The 15,152-nt window shown below is 52.7% G+C and overlaps 5 protein-coding genes across 5 annotated transcripts; 3 read left to right on the forward strand and 2 right to left on the reverse strand.

Annotated features, from left to right (window-relative positions):
- Nucleotides 1–3,489, reverse strand: V8C40DRAFT_231018 (oxysterol-binding protein related protein OSH3). The gene is made up of 3 exons (XM_083212841.1): nucleotides 3,187–3,489; nucleotides 3,043–3,119; nucleotides 1–2,971 (listed from the first exon to the last, which is right to left on the reverse strand). Exons 1-3 carry the CDS (start codon nucleotides 3,220–3,222, stop codon nucleotides 181–183), a joined length of 2,904 nt encoding a protein of 967 aa, XP_083079523.1. The 5' UTR covers nucleotides 3,223–3,489; the 3' UTR covers nucleotides 1–180.
- Nucleotides 3,490–5,373: 1,884 nt separating this feature from the next.
- V8C40DRAFT_17003 (uncharacterized protein) lies at nucleotides 5,374–7,740 on the forward strand. Its single transcript, XM_083211598.1, has 4 exons — nucleotides 5,374–5,577; nucleotides 5,645–5,661; nucleotides 5,728–5,838; nucleotides 5,904–7,740. The coding sequence occupies exons 1-4, from the start codon at nucleotides 5,463–5,465 to the stop codon at nucleotides 7,707–7,709; spliced, it is 2,049 nt and encodes a 682-aa protein (XP_083079524.1). The 5' UTR covers nucleotides 5,374–5,462; the 3' UTR covers nucleotides 7,710–7,740.
- Nucleotides 7,741–9,306: 1,566 nt separating this feature from the next.
- Nucleotides 9,307–10,297, forward strand: V8C40DRAFT_260807 (acyl-CoA N-acyltransferase; the record flags this gene model as incomplete). The annotated part of the gene is made up of 3 exons (XM_083219182.1): nucleotides 9,307–9,454; nucleotides 9,500–10,022; nucleotides 10,090–10,297. The coding sequence occupies 3 exons, from the start codon at nucleotides 9,307–9,309 to the stop codon at nucleotides 10,295–10,297; spliced, it is 879 nt and encodes a 292-aa protein (XP_083079525.1).
- A 448-nt stretch (nucleotides 10,298–10,745) lies between these two features.
- On the reverse strand, nucleotides 10,746–12,793 carry V8C40DRAFT_231026 (imidazoleglycerol-phosphate synthase). Its single transcript, XM_083212842.1, has 2 exons — nucleotides 12,458–12,793; nucleotides 10,746–12,399 (listed from the first exon to the last, which is right to left on the reverse strand). Exons 1-2 carry the CDS (start codon nucleotides 12,578–12,580, stop codon nucleotides 10,879–10,881), a joined length of 1,644 nt encoding a protein of 547 aa, XP_083079526.1. The 5' UTR covers nucleotides 12,581–12,793; the 3' UTR covers nucleotides 10,746–10,878.
- Nucleotides 12,794–13,180: 387 nt separating this feature from the next.
- On the forward strand, nucleotides 13,181–14,706 carry V8C40DRAFT_260809 (TFIIIC subunit 6 family protein; the record flags this gene model as incomplete). Its single annotated transcript, XM_083219183.1, has 2 exons — nucleotides 13,181–13,357; nucleotides 13,429–14,706. 2 exons carry the CDS (start codon nucleotides 13,181–13,183, stop codon nucleotides 14,704–14,706), a joined length of 1,455 nt encoding a protein of 484 aa, XP_083079527.1.
- Between the last annotated feature and the right edge of the window lie 446 nt (nucleotides 14,707–15,152).

A 15,152-nucleotide genomic window follows, 5' to 3' on the forward strand; every position in this document is an offset into this window, starting at 1 on the left:
TCAAAGTAGAGGTCATAACATTCATATTCACATTCATCACCCCTTCCGCATCTATTCTTCCAGCAACAAAAAAAAGGCTGAAGAAGAAAAAAAGAGTCCATAGTCTTTAGATAGCATCAAACCGCTCTATCCGTCATTGTTTTTTTACCCAACAAAGCAATAACACTGCCTGTAAAAGCTCTACTCTCCAGGCACGCTGAAAATCTCCTCAATGCCAGTCCAAGCACCCTTTGCACGCTCTTCCCAGTAGCTGTCCTTGCCCGTCTTGATCCTCCACACCTCCTCTCCCTCTGGAGACTCTTCCGCCTTGACGAACCACCTTGGCTTGTGCTGCTCGCCTCGCTCTTCCAAGACGCGGCGACGAGCTCGCTGTGCTTCCTCTAGTTTAACCTTCCAAATCTCGGCCTCGTCTAGGTTGCCCTGCTCGGCGAGTCGCTGATCCTGACGCAATCTACAGTCGGTTGGCGGCAGCTTGCCCTTCTCAATCTCTGTGATTTCGTTAAGCGAGGCTGCGAATGCCGTCATTCCATACGTCTGGGTAGGATTGTCCACCATTTTGCCGACGTGCCAAATCTCTTCGCCTCCTGATTTTCCAGGGCCGGCCGTCTTGAGTCCGTTAGTCCAGGTACCAGTGAGTCCACTGCCCGTGTTGCCGCCATCTGGTCCAAACGTCTCCACATTGACATCTTCGGCTCTTCCACCAAACATGCCCTTGCTTCTAAACTCAACGGCTGCTTTGTGGCCGGTTGAGTCGTTGGTCACATTCATCGTTCCGACAGGCTCCACGTACTTCTCGCCCATTACCACGTTTCGCAAAAACATCGTGGCAATGTTCCACGAGTACAGCTCGTCAGATCCGTCTGACAGTCGCAGCACAACTCTTACACGACCATCAGTCGTAATCTCGGCACTTTTGCCCCAAAACTTCTGACCTGGGGCGGCAGATTGAGAGAGCGACCAACTGGCAGATTCAGCCTGCATTGCCAACTTGACAGGTCGATGCTGGACCTTCTCCACAAGCAAGCGGAAGCCGCCAGGGGTTTCCTTGTTCGAACGCACCAACTCAAACGTCTCTCCCAGCAGAGGGTTAAACGGCTTGCGGATAGCTCGCTCCTTGGCACGACCACTGCTAAACTGTGAGACGGCAAAGGCGGTAACGTACAGCAGTCGCTCGGTTACCGATCCGCGCTTAGCAGCCTGGTCCAAAAGCTGCGCATATTCTAGCTGCTCTGCAATCTTCTGTAGCAGGGAGATGGGCTCGTTGGCGGAAACGGGCATGCTGATGGTACTAAGATCTTTGCCAACATTCTTCCGAACAAACGCAATCAGACTAGGGGGCAGAACCATCGCAGGCGGTATCCCGGTTCTTCGGCCAACCACGACATCAAGAGGCAACGGAACAAGACTCTTTGGTTTGGCTGGAAACAGCGCGTTTGCGCCACCACCTTGCACCTCCTCCTCTTCGACGGATGAAATAGACGAGTTGTCATGCGAAGAGGCATCATCAGCGTCTGACTCGTGCGGCTCATCGTCGCTGGCATCAATCTTGACGACCCTTGTAGCATCTTCAGCGTCAAAGAACTCATCTCCTGTAGAGGTAGTATCCAAGCTCAGGCGGGAGGCGGCATCGGCAGACTTGGGCACCGGTATCCGGCGTCGTTTGCTGTTGTTAATGAGAATGGTGAATTCACTGACAACAGAATCGAGGTCGGCCAGTAAAGCCGCGCAATGATCCTGCAAAGACTTTTCCTCCTGGGTCGCCCCCTTAGACCTGCGCTTGTTCGCATCAGTGTGGTCTTCGATCGTCGCTGAATCCGGTCGCAGTGTCGGAGGGGTTGAGGCGGATACGGAGTTACTAGACTTGCGTTTCCAGAAGGACTTCTTCTCCGCTGCATCGCCACTTTCATCAATAGCACTCCCCGGTGGACCCAGGAAGTGGTGCGATGAAGAAGACGTCGGTCTCGGTAATGCCGCAACCTCCTTGGTTAGACGGCGCAGCGCATCACGAGTTCCAACAACGCGGCTAACCAGGGTTTCGACCTGCTGCCATTCAACCTCTTCATCGCGGCCTCCATGGTGGCCAGCAAGGCTGTCTTGCTGTAGAGTGCGGTTGTCAACCTGCAAGCCAAGCTTTGGCTGCTGCGGCTGGCTTTCAAGGCCTCTCGCCAACTTGCTCGCCTTTTCAAGAGCTCGAGCCCAATCTTGAAATTCCTTGTCGTTGGGCGCTTTGAGGTGCCATACTTCAGCACCGGAATCTATGCTAATTTCCCTTCTCCTCTCATCGGCAGCGATGGCAGCCAAGCTCAAGGGAATTGCTCCACGAAGAGCAGAAGAATTCCTGTTGTAGTAATAAGAAAGGGTGCAAGTAGAGTAGTCGAGGGAAAAGAAGCGTCTAGCATAACCCTGTCCCTTCTTACGTCTTCTCTTTGAGAGCGTTCCAACATGGTAATTGGCCGGCATAGTTGCTTCGGATACAGTGCGCGCATGGCCCTTGCTCGGGTGGCTATGGAAGCTATCCACGGAGGCAGAGGGATCTCCCTCTCGGGTCGGCGGGCTGCCATGCATGCCCAAGCTGGTCTGGCTAGCATTCGGCATCTGCAGATTCGGGAGATGGTTGGCGCTCTGCGGAGCAGCACCGGTAGGATATGTCAGGACGACAAATGTGGCTGTCTTGGATGTTTGCTTGGAAAAAGTGTTGTCAAAGACCAGGCCATACATGCCCGTCTGCCCGAGGGGCACGTCGTAAGCCCCCATGGACACCTTGTCCGCCTCGCACTTCCCAAACCATTTTATCGATATAAATCCCTTGCTGGAAAGGAGATCCTGCGCCGTGACATCTTTCTTGGCAAATCGGCTCGCTTTACCCTCTGCAAGTTCTTGTGTTTGTGAGCTATTAGAGTCGAAACCGTCGCCGGCCGTGGAGGAGAGACCCGTGGCACCGCTGCCGGGGTGTTTAACGATGCCGAAGTTTCTAGATGGTTTCACGGTCAATTAGGATTCACAGCAGAGTGCATTCGACTCTCTGGAGCAGCAACTACTCACATGGACTTTTTATGTGGTTGTACGCTCCAGGAGAGGGTGTTCCCCTCCTCGACCTTGACCCAGCGGACAATGTAGGACTACATGGCTCCAGTCAGTTCTCTGCAGCTCGTTGGAGCCTCGGGAGGGAGGATTGGGAGGCCATACCCTGCTGTGGACCTCTAGTCTCTCAATGCCAGCCATTGCTCCTGAAATGTCTCCAGCAAAGGCTCCGGCGTCAGTTGTGTAGCAGAGGGTCGCGAAACAGGCTGCGTTGTTTAAAGCTCTTGTTCCATGGCAAAGCTCCCTGTATGTTCCAGATCTGCCGGCGGGTTCGTCGGTTGGGGCTCAGACAAAGGAGAAGCGAGCTGACTGAGCAAATAAGTGAGATGGTTTGTGGCTGGGAAGGATCTTTAAGGGTGAGGTTTTGGGAGAGATGGAGCTGAAGCTCTGGACAGACCACGTTAACTGTCGGGCTGTCAACGTGTTTGGCTTAGCTGGTAGGTGCTGGCCGCCCACGGGGTTGTGGCTGGGGAGGTTTTAGCACTCGGGCGGGCGGGTTATGCAGTGGCTGAGTTCCAGGGTCCAATCCCGCTCCCTCGCGCTGTTTTGTTGAGAGCAGAGTTCAGTAAGCCCGTCGGTGACATACAAGTAATACAATATAGGCCCATACGATGGGAAGGTTGGCCGCCGTCAGCATTCAAGACCTTGCTGGGTCTCTGTTTCTAATAAATGTCCCGCGACATACCAGAGTCCGGCCCTTTCGGCGGCTGGACTCGGACGGCGAACACGCTGGGAAACGGAACAAGCGCGGCGATTTGAGGGATGGCGCAAGGCACGGCGGATGTATCCGAGCCGCCAGTTGGCAGTTGACCAGTTTCGCGAGCGGACTCGCGGCCATTATTTTTTCTTTGTCATCTGGGGATTGGAATAGCTTTTACCTGAGTCGTAGTTAGGCTTATGGGTGACCTCTGCGTCAGTGGCACCACCACGGCGTCTACGGGTACCGAGGCCAGACTCTAGGAGGCAAAGTCAGGCCGACTTCATCCACGGAGGTTGCTTAACCTAGACTCCGACCGTGGAGAGACCAATAGGCCGGCAGGGCCGGAGCCTCGGATCGAGGACACGTGAGTGACAGCGGATTGGAGTTTAAAGGTCCTGACCGAGCACAGATGTGATTTGTGTGTATGCCGATGATATATCCGGAGGTGGTCGGGTGTCCCGGTGGCTAACAGCCGTGGAGGACTATCGCGATCCAGAACTGCTCTCCAAGCCATCAGACGAAGATAAATCGGAGACACAAAGACTTCACGAGATCAAAGTGTGGGTATGAGGGCATTTGGAATTTCATGACCAGAGGACAACCCACCAAATTTACTTTGCTTTGAGAGAAAAAGGAATCGTAGCATAGCGACACCCGTACCGAGAGCCTCGAGTGCTGCTGAGGGTCATCGCGAATTGCCATCAACATGAAGTCATGCTACCTCTACGCTTGCTAATAAAGAGACGACGCAGTTGCCAGCTACCACCGACCGGAGAATTCTCCATAACCGATCCATTCACCTGAAACCGGTCATCTGTGCATTGCATTGCTTCGCCTCTGCCAGATCGAGAACCTCGCATCTCCTGGTGATTCATCTGCACATGGCTTCCACGTTCGTCTCCAGCTCCAGACTATTGTTTGCAATCCCAGCCTTATCGATTAGCCCCGCGACGGGTCTTTTGTCGGCGCCTTGAGTCCATTTTTGGCGCCCAAATACGAAGGATGCAGCGCTACCAACACCGCTGAAGCGCAGAGCCAGGGCCGCTAACTCGCCTCGAGCACAGGCGTCTGCACAGGCGTCTGCAGGCCCTGAGCCCAGCGCTTCCAAGGCTCTCTGGAACAATTGGGGCCTATCCACAAATGCTGTGGCGCGGTGCTTGGCCCTTCTGCTAGGCCGGGCTGGTCGTGTGGCATCTGCAGGCTAAAACCAACGTCGGGTAATGATTCGATGCTTCTCCTTTTCCCCAGTGGGTAGTCCGAAATCGAATCGCATCACCCATGAATCGCTTGCCTCGCTAGCACCATTTTCTTTGTGCTCTCTCCTCGTCTCTTTTTTTGACTTGTTGTTTCGTGCCTTGCTTTTCCCTTCTCCGCCCATCTGCGAGCTGTCTGCTGGCATCGACGTTCTCGTTTGGTCCCTTTCCAGTTCCTTTGCCAGCTCCTGCACGGCCCCTCCTTGCCCGTCTCCATCGCCATGACCCTTGTCTGATTCCAAAGCCTCATCTTACAGCCAGCCGTCGAAAATCGAATAGGCCCGTTTGGGTCTCCAATTGCTTGGATACGGCGAGCACCCCGGTCCTCTTACGCCTGAGCCTTCACGCGCGCATTTGTCTCTGCTACCCATTACTGTACACTCGCTTGGACTCGACGCAGAACATCGCTAGAGAGCCACGACAGCGTCATGACGGGGACTTTGAGCAAGCGCCAGCAGGCGCGTAATGAGGCGATTCTCCAGGATCTGGTACATTCCGTCCCAGGCAATGACCAGTGCGCCGACTGTCACGCGCGAAATCCATGTATGCATATACTGTCTCCGTTCGCACATCTCGTACAACCTCTTGCTAACCGCGACCTGTGTTACAGCTTGGGCATCATGGAGCGTACGATATCCCTTCCTCAACGACGCTGCGGTTCGAGATGATAGATACTGACCTGTGCAATTACAGCTGGGAGTCTTCCTGTGTATGCGCTGTGCCGCGATACATCGAAAACTAGGCACACACATATCCAAAGTCAAGTCGCTAAGCATGGATGCATGGACGAATGAGCAAGTTGATGTGAGCGAATGCTGCCCCTTTGTACAAGGTTGTGAATATGGAAAACTGATCTGTTTGGATCATAGAACATGCGAAAGGTCGGCAACACTACATCGAACAAGATATACAACCCCGAGAACAAGACGGCATCGGTGCCTATTGACGTGGATGAAGCAGACTCGGCTATGGAGAGGTTCATTCGGCAAAAATATATCAATACTGTCGCTGGCCAGGCTGGGAAGCTGAAAAAACCGCAGCTGGATGAAGGAACTCCACCACCGTTACCGCCCAAGAACTCCAAGTTCGGATTCAGATCCGCCTCGTCAATATTCCCACTGTCCTCGCGAGCGAAGAAGGAGGCCAAGGCAGCCGCTGCGCAAGAGCTTGCGAATTCCAATTCTTCAGCCAACCATGGGAATCACGCAAACAAACAGTCCAAGGTCTTTGGAGCTTCTGTAGACTACGGCCAGGACGACACAGACAAGAAGCTTGCGAGACTACGAGACATGGGCTTCCAGGACGACCATCGAAATGCAACTATTCTAAAGGGAGTCAACGGCAACTTGGAACGTGCCGTTGAGGCGCTCGTTCGTCTTGGCGAAGGCGAGAGTAAATCACCAGGGCCCGGCGCGGCTGCTGAGCGGACACTGCGAGCTTCAAGATCGCTGACACCAGTAGGCTCGAATCCCGTGGGCCTCAACCTAGGTTTGAGCGTGTCCCAGAAGGAAGCGACCCCAGAACGCCCAATCACGGCTTCAGCAGCCTCTACGAATCCGTTCGATATCTTCCCGCCTGCTCAGCCCCAGACGGCTCATTCCACCGGGACACTCCAGACCAACAATCCTTTCATAAACTCGACGAATCCCTATGGAACACCAGCACAGCAGGCCAGCCTTGTCACCCAAGCGTTCCAGAACATGTCACTGTCTCCGCAAGCTCAACCTCTTTTCCCACATCATACTGGTGGAGTCATCTCGACACCCCATCAGTACGCGATGTACTCTCAGACGCAAGCTACTCCGTCAATGCCTCAGCAATATCAGAGCCTGAGCTTCCAGAATAGCATGACATACCCTCAACCTGCCGCACAACCCATTGCGCCACAGCAAACGGGCTACAATCCATTCTTCACGCAGGCACCGGCCCAGCAGTTTCAGCAGCAGGCACAGGCACCTCAACAAAGTTTGTCGCTCAACACCAACCAGGCTGCGGCGTATGCGAACAATCCCTTTACGCGGTCACCAACTAGGATATCGTCGCCTTCTCTCACCCAGATTCCGGAGCAATCTCTGCCTACCATATTCCAGGCCCCAACGCCACTGCAGCAACACCTGACTGGAACGAATCCCTTTTTGAACAATGGCGTGCAGCACCCCCAGCAAGTGACGCAGCAACAAGCTCAGTTTTATGGACAGCAGCAGCAACCCCAGCTTTACGGACAGCAACAGCAGCCTCAGTTTTATGGACAGCAGCAACAACTACACCAGCAACAGCAACAGCAACAGCAACAGCAGCAGCAATATTATCAGCCTCAGCGTCAAGACAAGGCGTCCATCCTCGCGCTATACGGCCAGCAGCAAGCAGCACGCCCCACGGTCTCTGATCCCAACATACACGCACAAACGCCAACTATCCCAGAGGACAGACCCATGCCAATGCAGGCCATGCATTCTCCAGCAGCTCCGGCGCAGTCACCTCTGAGCGCGACACAGCCACTTGCAGGAAACAACAACCCGTTTATGAAGAGTGGACCTCCAGCAGTAGCTCCAGACCCCTTTGCCACAGATCGCAAGATTAGCAGAGAAAGCATGAACCTGGGTATGGACATGGCATGGACGAATGGACGGCACAGCCCCGATGCCTTTGCAAGCCTCAGTGCGAGACACGGTTGAACAGCTGGAGGAGTTAGATATGGGTTGTGATAGTTTTGGTTTTGCTTGTTTTGTTTTGATTCCTATTTCCCCTTTTCTTTTACACCAGGCGCATATGCCAAAGCAGAGGGTTTGGCAAATTTGTTTATTATATATGCCTTGTGATGACTGGGCCTCTGAGGGTTATTAAAATCTATACCTGATAAGTCGTTTGGGTAGCGAGATGGATAAAGGGCCCATCTACCTAGGATGTAAGTAGTGGTCATAGCATACATGAATGTACATGGCAGACGGTCGAGAAGTCTGTAGATGTGAATACTTGTCTCTCTTGTCCTTGTTTGATTGCAGTCACGGATCGATGAGTGTAGAGTCTAAGGGGTGGCTTTGGGGATGAATGCGTTCATGGTGTCTCACGGTGTCTCATTGACTCATCGTTAGCAAACAGTGTTATTTCTGTCCAATATCACTTGAGGTTATTAAGCTTGAGCTCTCCTGTAAACTCGTGCTTCACTTGATCATACTCGTATGATTGAGACCACAGCGTCTGGACTAAATCAAGACATGAGGTGCACAGACGGTCGTACTCGGAGACACCTTGATACTGCACAGACACAGATGGAGTACATGACGGCAAGGTGGTTTTGCGCCCCCTTTTCAGCATCCATGTACCTGCCCTGTAGGTATAGACCTTGAAGCTAAGATGCTTTGGCTGAAAGCTGAAGCTTTGCTCATGCGCCCGTACTAAGCTGGATAAGGTTCAGGTTCATCTAACAGCTAATGCACTATCACTGTAATTATCCAGAAGATTTGATAGCCGGAGTGACACTTTGAAGCCCATCAATGTTGTTGAACCCACCATTACAGAGCACCAAATCAGCTCAACCCCGAAAATCCCCCACCGTCAAACAGTGCAATCAATCATTGATCCCCATTGTACGAGGTCACGGCCTTGGCGAGAGAAAATTTCGTCATCTTTGCCGTTTGACAGCGGAAGCTCGGGGGCCGCAGACGGCGACAAACATCATGGACGAAGGGTCGCACTGTACAACCGCACGCAGCCGGTGCGCCCAAAGACAGTGTCCACCAACGCCGAGAAGCTGTGAATCAGTCATCCAACATGTGGGCTTGGCGGCCCGGATGATTGGCACTGATGGAACTCCCAAGCGCCTCCTTCTCCGCTGGGCCACAGGCCCTGAAGCGCTGTAAGCGGCCTGCCAATGTCCCGCCGAACGGCCTGGAAGCGTCCACCTGCAAGTGCTAGTCAGCAAGCCGCCAATCCAGTTAAAGCGCACCACTTCTGCCGAATTTCCTGTGTTCCTCCGCTTTTTCCTTTTCACCACCTGCACGCAATTTCACTGCAAAAAACCGCTTCGACGTCTGACCATCAGCTCAACGAGCCAGCATCGCGAAATCGACCCGATTACATCGCTCGAGACTTAAACCAAGCAAACGCACCGATTTACATCTTCGATCAAGTCCTAATTGATCGCTCCGCTGCTCTGCACGACCCCTACCAATCATTCGCCACCCACAGTCGACCTAGCCCGAGGCTCGGTATTTTCCCATCTCTCTTTCAAGAAACAGATCTCCCAAGCGATCACCGTGGAATCCAATAGCAATGGCGCCAATGAGTAACCAAAGTATAAATTACAGTAGTAATTATGGCGAGGAGTTGACTGCCCGTGTCAACGTCCTTGCCTCCTGCTACGTTGTTGACTCTGCCGCCAACCTCAAGGGCCTCCACTACTGCACTACGGGGGTCACAGGTAAGCTTCCTTTCTTCTTCTTCTTCTAATCTCCTCGTCTTGAAGTCGACCCTGTTCTAACCTTGCATCTTTCGTTTCTCCAGGGGCGGAGTGGTATTCCTGAGGTCCCTTCCTCAGGCCTGCCTTCTCCTCCGTCAAGTCCCCCCCTCGCCGCATTGACCTCGTCCAACCAGCTCGCCCTTCTTCCTAAGCAGAAGAAGCGCGACATTCCAGGCAGACGCCTGGAGCGACGAGGGGGGGCAGCACTCATGATCAGGGAAGAATGTGAGAGATTCTTCTGTGAGACCATGAAGACCGTGTTCCTTGGTGAGAGGAACCTGTCTATCAATGGCTCCGGCTTTTCAGGTGCTTATTTACAATCGCCGCCACCCGACTCCCACCTCGCGGATCCATTCAACCAGGGCCCGGACACTGTTCCGGCTGGCTCGCGGATCGACGCATGGATGGAAGTCTGGGACTACGCTGGCGGATCGAGCTTCCGCGCCTTTGTGGCAGATGATGGAAGGGAGAAGTCCCTCTTCATCTTCTTCGACATTGAAGGCGTGCTCGGAAGAGACTTGAAAAAGGCGTAAGTTGTAACCTCATTTCTGCCCAATCGTTAGGTTTGAACCCATTACTAACATCTCTTCTTATAGTCTTATGGCGCTCATCGAACTTGCTGATGGTCCCCTGGCCTGTAGCCAGATCGTCACATGTCTTGATCGCCGCCTACCTGCAGATAACGCTCGTGATTTGATCAAGAGCCTTCAATGGGTTGGCTTCGACATGGCCACGCTAGACCACTGGGCCAGTGACTTGGACGTGACTAGCAAACAGTGGATTTTCATGGGCATGGAACTCTAGTTTTTTACTTGATTTTACCTGCTTTTATGGGCATTCGTTTTATTGGGGAACCAGCTTTACTTGTTAAGGAAACCAGATTGATTCGTTGTTCGATCGTGGATCCGCCCGTTTGTTCTTGATGGCTCGAAAAAGCAAACAAAAAGCATAAGGGCGTTGGTCAGTTATTCTGCTTCTCTTGTTCTTTTGAAGCTAGTACCATCCCGGGAGTTTTTTAGTTGGGACTGTTCATGTTTTGGTGTTGTGTCGTTTTGGTATTGGTCAAACTGCCCTTTGGAAAGTGTCTCGATGCTTTTTCATTCGGAGTCATGGATCGACAGGGATAGACTGTACGGAGTGCTCCGGACGGGTTTCGGCCAAACAGTCAGTTATCGGGTAGTTGTCATCGTATTATCGTATTAGGTAGTTTTGAGTGAATGGATTGAACTTTTTTCTTCTTTCATCATCTGTGACAGAATTAAACTTTTTTACCCGTCATCTTTTACAATGTAGAGGTAATCATGAAATGCATCAATTGCGTCTTACGAATAGTCTATAACCACCCACCCTAACCCCGAAGCCCCCTTTTTTTTCGTATCCCTAAATCACAGGTCTCCATCAAATTGTCGTATCAGTAAACCCTTGTCCTGGAGGAAATCCTTGACCTGTTTTACTGTGTACTCTCCTCGGTGGAACATGCCAGCCCCAAGAGCGGCATCCGTAGTAGTCTTCTCAAACACCTCCTCAAAGTGTCCCGGGTTACCAGCGCCGCTGGACGCAATGACGGGGATCTTGACAGCGTTCTTGACCTGCTGGATGAGCTCAAGATCGAACCCGCTGTTGGTGCCGTCCTTGTCAATGCAGTTGAGCAAGATCTCTCCCGCGCCCATCGCCTCGACGGCCTGCGTGAGCTCCACAACGTCCATATCGCGTGTCTCGCGGCCGCCCTTGATGGTGCAGGCGTACCAGCAGAAGGCCTCGCCCTTGGGGCCGGGGAACTTGGTCTCGACGATGGCGTGGCGGGTGGCATCGAGCTTGGGGACGTAGACGCGCTTGGGGTCGACGCTGACGACAACGGCTTGTCTGCCGTAGGCGCGGGAGATTTGCTCGATGGCGGTGTTGCCGAAGAGCTTCTTGCCGAGAGAGTAGTATTCCTCGGCGGCCAGGACGGCGTCGGATCCGATGGAGACCTTGTCGGCGCCGGACTTGAAGTACATGGTGGCAATATCAAGAGCAGAGACCTTTGTGCCGTCCGTGTCGACGGTGTCGCGGATACCGCCTCCGATGGTAAGGGGCACAAAGACGGTTAGTGAGGTCTGTCGGAGGACCTCCAGCATGGGAAGATCGGCGAGGGGGCAGTCGCGGAAGGATGTGATGTTGAGGAAGGTGACTTCATCGGCACCGGATTCGTAGTATTTCTTAGCCATCTCCACCGGCTTGCCCAGGTTGCGGACATTGCGGTCGGCACCCTTTTCGCGAACGTCATACTGGTCTCCTTTTGTGACGACGAGGTCGCCTTGGTCATTTGTTCGGACGTCAAGACAGGCGATGAGTCGGCGAGTGAGGCCGTCCTTGTGGCCCGCTGATGCGACGTCGGATGGCAGATCAGCTCCAAGATTTTGCGCTCCGGAGCCGGTCAAGAAGGCCTTGATCGTCCGGAGGCCGGCAACGCCAGATTTTTCGGGGTGGAATTGGGTAGCATAAATGTTACCCTTTGCAATGGCGCCGATGAAAGTCTCGGTTCCGTAAGTTCCAGTCGCAACTGTCCAGCCTTGGGCTTCGAGCGTGCCTTTGCTGTAAGGGGACTTGTAGGAGTGGACGTAGTAGTATTTGGAGTCTGGTCTCAGGTCATACATGACCTTGCCTCCAGTGTTGGCATTGTTCCATCCGATGTGCGGCACCGACTTGTCGCTTTCATCAAAGTGAGTGAGATATGAAGGTATCACGCCGAGACCGGGAACCTCAGGGTCTTCCTCGGAACCCTGGAAGAGGGCTTGGAGGCCAACACAAATGCCCATAAACGGCTTGCCAGCTTCAATGTGCTTTTTTATGGCAGGCAGGTAGTTTGCCTGAGAAAGCTGTGTCATGCAGTGACCGAAGTGGCCGACACCGGGCAGAATGAGTTTCTGTCACGACAGGTGAGTAAGAGATGCTATTTCGAACGGTTACAACAGCCATTCAAACCTCTGCTTTGGGCACATCCTCAGGAGACCGGACCCAGTCTACCTCATAGCCCAGCTTTTCAATAGCATTAACCAGACTGCGGATATTGCCGGCAACGTAATCCAAGAGGTGAACCGTGGGCATCTTGCCCGTTGCTGTTTGCAAAAAGTCCGCGGGGTTCAACGAATAAGTTGCTTGGATGGAGGACGGTTACACAGCTCGATTGTGCTGCTTCATGCGCTGAATGAGGTGTAAAAGGGGCGTTTATGTACTCTTCAGCGCCCTGCAATTGACAACTTTGCAGTCGAGGAATGTTTTGCCGCGAGTTATGAGTCAAGAAAGATTCTGAGTCGAATCAGTCAACCGCTATGAACTGAGATTCGAAATTCTTATCGAAGCCCTGATAACGGGACTTGAGAGCGATAGCGGGGTCTAGCCTTTGAACAGTCACCGGCTATGCCGAAAGTAGACGCCCTAACTTTGGCAAGAGCTTCTTCTGAGAGCGACTGCATTTTGCACGTTTGGCCCCGCCACAGCTATTCCTGCATTTCGTTCTCGGCATTGAAGCTCAACTGGCTTAGTGCACGCATCTCTCAAGATACGCGACAAAGATGGTCCCTTAATACATAATTTGAACAAACCGATATTTCCATCTACATTCTCCATTGCAGCGTCATATTCCACTGCCATTCGTGCTGCTCAGCACTTTGTCTATCTCGAGGATAAGCTCTGTAGCCGGCTGCTATGGCAACCTCAGCAGCTGCAGCGGCAACAGCATCCACGACCACGGCAGCGACAGCAACAGCTTCACCATGGCTGGGAGATGAAGCTGGCGCCTTGAATGTCGATACAATCTTGCAGCAGGTCTCGCAAGACGACCAAGATGAGTGGGAATACGAATACTCTGCTACCGAGACAGAGGTAAGCTTTACGCTCCTCAACACCATGTCTTGACTACGCGTTACTAGATGTTAACCCATGTCACCAATTAGACGTACTACCTAACACTTGAACTATCCTATCCAGAGTTCAAAGATCGTCCAGCAAAAGCCCACCATCACAGCCGCGGCGGGTATTACAAGAACTGGTCAGATCAGTATGCCGATCACCTGAAGTTAGACGCCAAGCCAGACCTTGCCGTCGGCCAGCAAGACCCCAATCATAACGGAGATGGCAATGGTAAAGACAATGACGAAAATAATGAAGAAGCCCCTGAACCGGAAGAGGAGGTGCTGGAAGAGGAAGAAGAGGAGAATGCAGAGGACGCAAACATAGATCCTCGTCTACGAGCTATGGGGGACGACAGTCGCAATGACGCTAGGAAAACAGCGAAGCAAGGGAAAAAAGACAAAGGGAAAGGAAAGGAAAAAGAGACAGAAACCACCAAAACCGTACCAGAGGCAACAGAAGGTGACGAAGAGTCGGCAAACGACCCCTTGGAAGAGATACAGATACTCGAACTTCACTCTCGCAATCCGATTATATCCTACAGAGGTCGAGTTTTTGAGGGACAATGGGCAGAGGTCATTGGCACAGAGGCAATATTGACCGATCGTGAAGCCAAGGATGCCGCTCAGTTGCCTGCTCTTCGTCATCTTCCCGGCGGTGTGGATATGCTCGGAGCAAGCTCTTCGCGCATCTTGACCACCGAAAAGATTCTGAAACCCAGAGTTGCCCAAGAGGACTCTTTGGCGGCCATTCGCGAGGAGTGGAACATTCGCATCCCCCCAGGGAAGGATAGGACCGGTGAAAGAGCGCAGCAGTTGCGCTTCCTAGAGAATCTCATCGCCTTGAAGAAGAAAAGGGGGGACGCAGATGAAGTTACAGTATATGCTATGGATGGCCCTGGAAAAGATTTTGACGACAGAAAGGGACCAGATTTCAAACCTCGCAGGAAAAAGCCTAGTCTCGGCGTCGATCAAACCAACGGGGCCAGTCAGAGTGACAGAAGAGAACGTCGATATACAAGGCGAAGCCAGGGTCGCCGAGGCGGTAGACGAAGAAGGGCATCTGCTGCGAGAGGAACATCAGCGGCAACGGATAGGGGCGCTGGTTCAGGTTTGGATTCGAATACGCTGTCCACGCCCACGCCAAGTCACTGGGACGAACTCTTTGGGATTCAAGATGACGAGGACGATAATGATAACGATAGTCTCAACGACATCTACGAGGACAGTGATGGGCCAGAAAGAAGACGTGCGGGTTCCGATGATGACAACGAGGACGACGATGGGGACGAGGATGACAACGATGCCATGATACTGGACTAGGTTTGGCACAGAGACAACCTGTAACCCCGCGCCCCTGAATCCAGACAGACTCCTGATAAGCCTGCGAACTCGCTTAACCTCCAAAGCTGCTGCGAATGGAAAATAACGCAAAAACTACGATGCCTTCACAAAGGCCTGTTTTTTACGACTCGGCTATATGGTGATTACAGGTCAATTACATGCCAGGTGGCATCCTACTAGTCGATTTCTACACCCTAGGCCGCCTGGAAGTATGAATGAAGCTTATGTTGGCTTAAAATTAGGCTCATGTGATAACATTTGAAGGACCTGATAAAGCCGACACCCGTCTAGCCATGTGCGATGCAATGGCAAATGGGGATGCTATTCCAAGACACGACATTCTTTCAGTGGCCACGAAGAATAGCAAAAGCAAGAAGCATCAATAAGGGGTGGATGCATGACTAGCCCTACAAATGAGACAGTGA

This window comes from Trichoderma camerunense (assembly GCF_050948025.1).
Source record: "Trichoderma camerunense strain CBS 138272 chromosome Unknown V8C40scaffold_1, whole genome shotgun sequence".
Taxonomy (NCBI): Eukaryota; Fungi; Ascomycota; class Sordariomycetes; order Hypocreales; family Hypocreaceae; genus Trichoderma; species Trichoderma camerunense.